Source organism: Camelus dromedarius, chromosome 8 (genome assembly GCF_036321535.1).
Source record: "Camelus dromedarius isolate mCamDro1 chromosome 8, mCamDro1.pat, whole genome shotgun sequence".
NCBI classification, from domain to species: Eukaryota; Metazoa; Chordata; class Mammalia; order Artiodactyla; family Camelidae; genus Camelus; species Camelus dromedarius.
Genome location: NC_087443.1, coordinates 18,603,344 through 18,613,254, shown reverse-complemented (window position 1 = coordinate 18,613,254; position 9,911 = coordinate 18,603,344). Strand labels below are relative to the sequence as shown.

Sequence of the window (9,911 nt, the reverse complement as noted above, 5' to 3'; positions counted from 1 at the left end):
AGAGCATAAATTACTAAATTTTTGAAATTTCAAGCACATGATTTATTATCAGAAGCACAAAAATTGAGTAATAAAATCAATTGTCATCAGTATGTGGAATATCTACTGAGAATATAGTTATGCATAACAGGGTAAAATGTGGCTTTGAGAAAACATTTCCATTTTGCTGGGGATATGTAAATAGGTCATGTGAGGTCTGCCGCAGACTCCATCAGGAACACTGTGGACTGTTACATTGGCTGGAATGAAAACGCATAGTGTACTGAAGCCTTCCACTCTATGGCCATGTGATTTTTTTTTTTATCTTGATATTTTCATTCTGAATATCATCTCCTTCAGAGCCTTGTGGACCTGCTTGTTCTGCAAAGTGTAGATGACAGGGTTCAGCAGCAGGGTCACCACTGTTCACAAGGGCACCCTTCCTGTTAAGAGTCCAGCCTGTTCACTTGTTTTGGTTTCGTGTATATAAAGACACAGCTACCAAAGATGAGAGAGAGAACAATGAGGTGAGAGGAGCAGGTAGAGAAAGCTTTCTGTCGCTCCTTGGCTGATGGGAGTCAAGTGACTGTGATTACTATGTTGCAGTGATGGTTATAATGAGGGATAGCAGAATGACGAAGTGAGGAAGGAGAAATACATTTTAACAGATCTGGTGTCAGAACAGGAGAGATGGGTCAGGGGGCCAAGGTCACAGAAGGGTAATTGGGAAACCTTCACTGGACCAGTGATGAGAGTGAAGCCCAAAGCAAAGCAGACAGTGACCAGGAGGAAGCAAGTCCTCAGGTTCATGATGGTCAGGTAATGCAGAGGCTTGCAAATGGCCAAGTACTGATCCAGAGACATCACTGCTATGAGAAGGAAACCTGCTGCTCCCAGAAATAAAAAGACAAAAGCTTGTATGAAACAGGCAGGGAAGGAAATCTTTTGCTTGCCTAAGACAAAGATGGCCAGGAACTTCAGAATAACAGCACTTGTGAAACAAGACTCAATGAAGGAGAAAGTGCTGAGGAAACAGTACATAGGTGTCTGGAGTCTGGATTCAGCATAGATGATGATGACTATGATCATCAGCATAGATGATGATGACTACGTCCATTCCCTGCAATGGACGCCAGGTATGCCAGCAGATGCACCAGGAAGAGGACTTTCCCCAGATGCTGGACAGCAGGAAGTCCCTCCAAAGTGAATTCTTGGACAGTTGTCCCATTCCCCATTTCCATGAATATCTTTCCACAGCAGCAGCATCTGTGGATCTTAAGCTAAATATTAGAGCAAGCACGAAGGTTTTAGGGAGTGCAAAATTAAGCTATCTGATTACCTGAAAAACAGCTGGAAATTAGCAATGTAATCCAATGAGTTTGTTCTTAAATTAGAAGGACCCGAGTTCAATACGGAGTACTAGTTCAATACTGAGTTCTAACCCCAGAGAGCTGGGTTATCTTTGAATAGTTAATTCTTATGTGAACTTCCATGTAAAAGGAAGATGACAGAATCTACCTGTTCATATTTTTATGAGAATTAAGTAGGAAAAAGCATGTTGAGGTGGGAAGCCCCATAAAAAGACCAGCAGGACCCCTAGGCAGGGCCGCTGCTTTCTTCTTAGCACTGTTTGGTTCCCTGGCCCAGAGGGCCTATCTCACTTTTTGCCTCTAAAGCGGCTAACTTACACCTAGAATTTTATTCGTTCTCTGAGCTCACTTTTGATTGGCTATTTTCTTTACTCCTGATTGGTTATTACTCTCACTCCTGATTGGTTATTATACTCACTTCTGTTTGGTCCACTTCCCTAACTTCTGATTGGTCCATTTGTAGTACTTCATTTGCATGGAGCTCACTCGTGAGTGGTTTATTTCTACAAAGCTTGTTCCTGGTTAGTCAACTTTTGTTGTACTTTATTTGCATATGATGCAAAGTGTAAAACTGGCAGCCTATAAAAGGCCTGTGTAAACCTACAGACAGGGTCCAGAGCTTGAAGTGTTAACTCTTGGTGTAATAAACCCGAGTTCTCCAACTCTCCGAGGGCTGCTTGGTCTTGCCTGGATCCAGGTTGCTGTCACAACTGAGCTGTAACACCAAGCTGTAACACATTTTTCTGCAACATTTCTGGAGGGGCCCCAGCGAGATTCCAACCATGCCAGCCCCTTGAGCTGCTGGGACGGCGGAGCAACCACCTGGAGATCAGGAGCTCCGAAAGCGAATGAGGAGGCGCACCACCCGACAGTATTCCGGGTCCTTCTTCGCGGAGGTGATTCAGTCCTCCAGGCGGCTGTGCCCCAACCGGACTCAGTGGAGGGATGGACCAACTCACCCAGCAACACGGCTGAATAAGGTAGGAGTCCTGGGAAGCATCCATAGTTAAGTTAGGGTAACCAGGTTCTGTCCAAGTGGACAGAAGAGGAGATTGGTCACCTCCTCCAGGCTCCCCGTCTGACAGTAGTCCGGACGGGGGGATCAGGTTATGCTCCCCGTCTGGGTGGGGAGATCTGGTTATGCTCCCCTCCTGACGCTATTCCGTTGGGGAGATCTGGTTAGGTTAGATAAGGGACGCCCCGGTGATCGGGAATGTGCAAATAATCTGTGTGTGTGTGTGTGTGGCCTGAAAAGCATGCGATCAGGCTCGAGTTTGTAGCTCCACTGCATTTTGCTATGGAGTTAGAGTGAGTCCCAACCTGCGGTTCCGTGGTGACCTCATACGGCTCATGGCAGTATCAGCCCCTCGGGGTATCGATTGGAGTCAGCGGTTTATACTGACCGGCCGAAGCTGAGGCACCTTCGTCCCCATGAGGGGAGCGGCCAGGCAGACGCAGCGAAAACTCTCCCTTTGTCTTGTTTGCGACGCTGGCACAGGGTGGCTATACAGGGAGGGAAAGCGACATAGAACAGCCTATGAGTAAACGACCCCTGTGCCCTTAGGGACCAAGATGAGACTGTTAAAGAGGTTGACACAAACTTGTCACCAGTCCCCCAGAATATCCTGTCGAGATTAATCAGCATCAATACATTACTCTGTCTAAAATTAAGACCACAAGACCTGAGTCAGGGAGCCAACCCAGGACTGGCTGAAACTCTTTTGAGGCTCCCCTTATTTTGGTTCATTTATTCTGCCACAAGGGAGCCATCCTGGCCTCATATTTTGTCAGTTCAGGCTATAAAAATACTATACAGGGACCCCTAGAGCTCATCCAGGCCGGAGGGAATCTCAGGGTTGCCTGCCTAATGTGGAAACCCCAACTCATTGGCAGCATTTGCAGCCAAGCAGATAGATGTTAGGCCCAGTGAGGCAGCCAGCTTTTTGGGAACACTGTTTTGAGGAATGGGACAAAGATTCTGGGGTCACAGTCCTTAGTGCCAGAAGCAGACCCACACCTATAGACCATAAAATCTGTCAACTAGTAGTAATGGGATCCTCAAAATCAAAGCCGACAGTTCTGGACTGAATGATTAAAATTTTCTAAAAGGGTTTCTCAGGAAACTAAAATTGACTCCACAAAAATTGCACACGTTTTGTGAGTCAGAGTGGCCCACCTTTGGAGTAGGATGGCCCCCGGAAGGTACACTAGACCTGTCAGCTGATGGGCCATACACTGGATAATCACCACGCCCCCAGGGCACCGTGACCAATTCCCACATACTGATTCTTGGCTAACAATCCCCCAAACCTTGCCTCCGTGGGTCCGGGTCTACACAAATGGACAGGGACAATGTAAGATCCTCATGGTCCTGACATTAAGGATAAAAAGATAAAAATAACATCGAGCTGTAACATTTTTCCACAACAATGTAACTCTCTTGGCATGGGACACAATGCTGCTGCTGCTGCTGCTGCTGCTTTTTGTTGTTACAAAGGTGTTTAGTTTATTCTCCTCATCAGTATCACTGACATTCTCATAGTTCACATTTCCCAGTGCAGCTCCTCTTACAGTAGTTAATGTGCAATCTCACTTATGGGCCCGGGGAGTGGGGCTCAGCCCAGGGCAGGGAGGGCGTTGGCACTCCATGTGGTCAGGGTGGGCCATCTGTCCTGCGTGAGGGGTGCGGGTGAATGGGTGGCCGGGGGAGGTGGAGGGGCCCCCCCCACAGTCGTTTTTGCGTTGGTCAGTGATCCTCTACTAGTGCTCCTTCCTGGCTGCCCGGGGTGGGGGGTCCATGTGGCTCAGGGTCGGGCAGGGCGGGGAAGGGAGAAGGAAAAGAAGCAGGAGGCCCTGGAACAGGGAGGGCAGGGTGGGAGGGGCACAAGGGTGGCTCCTGGGGTAAGGCACAACCCTGTCTTTGGCTCTCCTGGTGAGTTTTCTCCCCTGCACCCCACCCAGCTCCTCCCTCCACCCCTTACCCCGCCAGACCCCTCTACACACAGTCCTGGGAGCCAGGGCACCTCCTGGGGTTCCTGAAATGGGAGGGCTCCAACCCAACCCAGTGCTGCAGGAGCTTGGAGAAGGAATAGGGGCAAGCCCCACCCGAGGACAAGGCAGGGAGGGGCTGGGCAGGGGCCTGCCCAGGACAAGGGGGTGTGGGGAGGGAGAAGACCCCAGTCCCAGAGAGCTGGCCCCCACTAAGGCCTGGAAGGAGGGGAATGCCTGGGGACTCCTGCTTCCTTTTGGAGTCTGGCTGGTGCCCCAGCCCACCCCTGGGCCTCGGTTGGCCCAGCAGCTTGCCAAGTGACCAGGATATTGTGGTTTGGGATCGATGCTGGGGTGGGGTGTCAAGGCCAGGATGAGGGGCAGGGGGAGGTGTGACTAAGGTGCTTGTGCTTTAGCTGGGAGTGTCCACTCTGCCCACACACTCGGGCCGGCTGAGGGCTAGGTGCCAGGGCCAGGAAAGCAGAGTGACACTCGCCACCCCTGCAACAAGTAGATGTCAGGAAGGACCCCCTCCCTGCAGGTTGGCAAGGGCTCCTTGGTAAGAGGGGAGGTCTCCAAGTCAGATTCCAAGGGTCCAGCTGGCCCATAATCCCCCTGCCTCTGTTATGGAAATGACAGGCCAGCCAAGAAACAAGCACCACTCGTAGGGTTGGAGTACTCAGATCTATTATGCGGGCGGGCTCAGAGGGGCTTCTGCTCCGAAGCTCTTGAGCACCTCCAAGACGTGTGCATGAGGTTTTATAGGATTAAGTACAAGCTTGGGGTTTTCGGCCAATAGGCATGGAATAGGTTTAGCAGCATCATTATCACAAAAGTAGAGGCAGGGAGGCAGCAAACCAATATTTCAAGGCCAGATAGGTCTCTTTGAAAATCCAGCTGGCTAGCAAAAAAAACATGGACAGGGAATCAGCAAACCAACACTAATTAACTTTGATTTATGAGTTAGCCCAGCAGAACTCAGATCAGTAATCTGACACTTGTTACACTTAGATTTGTGAGTTAGCTTGTTTGCCCAGTCCAACTTTTCCTTCATATCTCTGGAAAGAGAGAGGCTACTGGGAGCAATGGGCTGGTCAGACTAGGGAGGAGACAGAAGACAAGGGCTAGAGACAAAAATTTGAAATTTTTTTTCAAATTTTTTCAAATTTCAAACGTGAAATTTCTAAGACATGACACCCTGTGTTGGGGGGGGGCAGGAGGCGGGGAGGTAAAAAACAATCCTTCGAGTTCACAAATAGAACTCAAAAAAACCGCCCAAAAACCCCACCACTCATGGAGCTGGGAGAGGCTAGGAAGATAGGAATGGTAAAAGAAAAAATTTCTGCAAACAATCGCTAACAATGGAAGTGGGCTTGGCCCTGCCAGGAACTGGGCTCAGCCAACTGACCAAAACCAGGGATGCCCTTCCAATGTAGCTCTATCGGGGAGGCATCAGGGGTGAGGGGGAGCTGGCCAGACCCACAGGAGCCCAGGCAGAGTGGGGGTTGGGACCCCACCTTGGAAACTCAAGCCCACACTCCATATGCATGCGCACATTCAGCCTGTCCCCGGCCCCCTACCCCATCTTGTTTTCCAAGACCCCAGGGACTGAAAGGAACATCAGGTATGGTCCCGTTGGTTTGAAAAATAAGAGGAGTCTTGTACTTCAACATTTCATTAGCTAAAAAAAGTTTTAAAGTATGCACAGGGGTGGGGGCTGGGAGCCCTGCCATGGGGGCGGAGTGGGAGTGGGGAAGGGAGGGAAAAGCAGCAGCCCCCCCCTGCCTGCTCCCCTGGGTTCCACCCCTGGTCCTACTGCCTCTTATATGTTCATTTGTTTAAAAGCAAAACTTATACACAAGCATGCATGCACACACACACAGGCACACCCACATGCTTCTGCAAGCCCTGGAAATCTATCCTCAGAGGCCCTCCGTCTGCCCTCAAGGGCCCCCTCACTCAGGACCTGCCCCTCTGGCTAAGCACAGGGTGGAGGAAGAGACGGGCGCTGGGCCTGCCACCGCCCACCATCTTAGGTCAGTCATGGAAATTCTGAGCCTCAGTTTCCTCAGCTGTAAAATGGGCAGCCCTCACAGCCTCGCCTACCCCAGCCCCCAGGCACAGGGACAGGTGAGGGAGGCAGAAAGGCGCTTTTGGAAATGTGGAAGCACTGGGAGGTGGTGGTGGTAGGGGTCCTGAGAATCCCGGGCCCCCGCAAGTCCCAAGGGGCTGTGGTGGGGGGCGGAGGCTGAGGGATGCTCCTGCTAGGTGGCCCAGGGCCTGAGAAAGGGGGCCTCCCAAGCCCCCCAGGCCAGCCCCTCCCTGTCCCCGGCCTGGTGAGTAGGGAGACAACTGCTAAGGGTTAGATGGGGAGCAAGAGCTCCCCCACTGCACAAGTGTGTGCTGGAGAAGGCAACGCAGACCTCCACCACCTGCCATCCTCTTCCAGCCTGATCCCCGATTGGATTGGGGTCAGGGGGTGGGACAGGGGCGGCAGAGGGGCCGGGATCATGCAGCATCCCCTGCGGGTCCTGGGGAAGGGCAGACAGTAGCTCGTGACCAAGATGGTGGGAGGGTATGACAAAACGGGGGAGTGTGATGACCCCGCGGGAGGGTCTGGTGGGGGTTACTGGAGGGCCTCCTCTGCTGAGGGGCCAGCCTCGCCATCGTGGCTGGCTGTCTCGAAGCCGTGCTCCACACCCTTAATGTCCGGCTCTATCTTGCCCGTGTAGCTGATGAAGGTGGTGTAGGCGTCACCCTCGGCCATGAGCAGCTTGACCTTGGGGATGCAGCTCTTATGCACAACGCTGCGGGTGTTGGTGCACATGTTGGCCACGATGGCGTTCATCTCGCTCTCGTTGAAGTTGGGAGCAAAGTTCTGGCAGTAGTACTTGACGGCGTGGAGGACGCGACTATCCGGTTTGCAGCTAGGGTTGTTACTGGAAAAGCTGATGCCCGTGCTACAGCTGTTGGCCAGGGTGTTCTGGTCAAAGAAGGAGGCCAGGAGGTGTCACAGCAGGACCTTGTGCTGCGTGCCTGCACTGACATGGCAGTTTGTGAGCTGCGCCCTCGTGGTGTACACTTTGGTGCCTGTCACAAGCTCCAGCTTTTCGGAGGGGTCACCCTCATTGTAGATCTTGGGGTGGTAGCGGTTGACAATCTGGTTGAGCTCAGCCGGAAGAGATGCCAGGTCTTGCCGCACATGGATATGATTCCAGGACTCGGGCCACCTGCTCAGGGAGGGCCTCCACCTTCTTGGCAGTCTGGCCGACGTTTATCATGCTGTACATGGTGTACATGTTGCAGATCTGCCAGTACTGCTGGTCTGTGCCCTCCTTGCCCACCGCCGCCTCATCCTCCTCATTGTGGTAGGAGCCAGGGCTGGAGGTGCCTGGGCTGGTCTGCTCCAATGTGCTGGGCCCACTCACCACTCCCCCTGCTGCTACTGCCACAGCCCCCCCAAGTCGGTTGCCCAGCCCCAGGGCCCTGCAGCCACCACTGTGGGCTGTGCGGCCCCCCCAACACCAGGGCCTGCTGGGACTGCTGGTTGGTGGCCAGGTCTGGCGTGGAGAACTTGGGGTTAGGAGAAGGGGAGCAAGAGCTCCCCGACTGCTCGATTGTGTGCTGAAGAAGGCAACCTTGGCCATCTTCGGCTGCCGTTGCCACCACTGCCACCCCCAGCCTCCTTCTGACCGCTGTCCCACAGCCGCTTGGCCACAGGTGTGCACTGCACAGAGTCCAACTGCTGCTGCTCTGTCTTGACACGCGACACAAGGGTCAGCGGGGTGCCGCAGGCCGGCCAGCTCAATGTCTGTGCCACAGGGCTCTGGGGCTCGGACACAGGGGCCTCCTCGGCGTGCAGGCCCTGGGAGTCACAGCTGGAAGAACTCTGTGCCTTTCTTCATGATCTCCTGGATCTGCAGGAAGCCGGCTGTATACATGAGCAGGAACTGGTCACCAATGTTCATGCTCAGCCGGCCCGTGTAACAGAAGCTGAGGATCTCCTGGAAGGACTGGGGCTGCACGGCCACCAGCAGCTCCACCACAGCACTCCGGCTGCTGTTGAACACATCCCGGAAGTAGGAGCTGCTGGCAGCCAGCATGGCCAGGTGGGCCTTGAAGACATGGCCCTTGACCATCACCAACACGTCACAGTACAGGCCCTGCAGCTGCTGTTCCTTGAGGCACTCCAGGATGCTGATGCAAAAGTTCAGGATCTCCATCTGCACGGTCTGGGCCATGGCGGTGGCGGCTGAGCTGTGGCTGCGCTCCAGGGGCTCCCAGTGGGCTCTGCAGTGGCGGCTGGGGCCGGTCCTGGGCCTGGGGTGCGCCCCCCTATGCGGGGGCCTCCGCCTCTGCGGCCACTGTGGCCTCTGCATCAGCAGTAGCGGCAGCCGCGGCGGCCATTCATTGTGGGCCAGGACACCCCAGCCGAGCGCCGCCACAATGCTGCTTAAGTATTGCACAAAGTCTAATTGTAACATTCAGGTCATTAGTATACTCTTAAGTATACTGTGATAAGTAGACAGGGTTATTGACATTTGTATATTTATAAAATATTTTATTATGTTTTGCAATATCAGTTCATAAATAAACATAACAGTAATAGTAACATTCCTTTTGCATATTCCTTTTAAATTATGAACAAATTCTGTGGTTCAAGTCATCATCATCATCATTTGTTGACGACTTTACTAACTTCATACTATGCTGGTCACTGAAATTTAGTGTTTCTATTTTTCTCCACAATAACAATGAACAGGTTGCTCCACCCCTTCTCCTGAAGAGACAAATTCAAGTGGGTCACACAGCTGGGAAATGCAGAGCTGAGACATTGTTAGACCTCTCCAAATCCAAAGGCCATGCTGTTTCCAAATTTCGTAACACAATATTTTAAGGTAGGAACAAATCCATTGTTGGGATATCTCAAAGTTAAGAGAGTTAAATTTATCCGAATTTTTTCTGTCCTTCAGTTAATATCTTTGGTGAGTTTCTGACCTATGAAATGGCATGGGCCTTAGAGATGATTTACCTAGCACGTTCATTTTATGGAAGAGAATGGAGTCCAGAGACACTGGGGATTCCTCAACATGGTATAAGCTATAAATCCAGGATTTACAGCACTTTTCCATGGCTCCAGGCTGGCATGTGAGGAGGATGGGGAGTGAACGGTAGTTCACAGGACTGGCCCACTGGAGAGGATATTTTCCAAACTTAGCACACTCATTCTTACATCAAGGCTCCAAGAACTTTCTCCTTCTGCTCTTCAGGCCCCTCAGTAAATCACTTCTTTTATAATGGTGTTTGGGTGTAGCATGTCAATACTAAGCTGAAAGTCAGCACTGTGGAGTTGTGACTCACCCACCTGCCATGAGCCAAGTTCCCTGAAGTGATGCTCATGCAACCAAACTGCTCACCCTAGGGTGGCACTGTCCCCAGGGCTGCCTGAAGGTGCCTCTGTCTCTGTTCCAGTAGTAGGTCCTTCAAGTCACCACTGCCCCTGAATCACACACACAAGAGTCACCTCAGGGTGGGGCAGGGCTTCCTCCTCTTGCAGTTAATCTCTTCCAAGAA

The 9,911-nt window shown here is 52.1% G+C and overlaps 1 protein-coding gene across 1 annotated transcript; it reads right to left on the bottom strand.

Annotated features, from left to right (window-relative positions):
- Positions 1-6,712: 6,712 nt before the first annotated feature.
- Positions 6,713-8,584, bottom strand: LOC105093423 (nucleus accumbens-associated protein 1-like). The gene is given in 5 exon segments (XM_031460940.2): positions 6,713-7,564; positions 7,566-7,793; positions 7,795-7,938; positions 7,976-8,218; positions 8,220-8,584. Coding segments are annotated over 5 exon segments (1,575 nt in total). The 5' UTR covers positions 8,579-8,584; the 3' UTR covers positions 6,713-6,963.
- Positions 8,585-9,911: the final 1,327 nt, after the last annotated feature.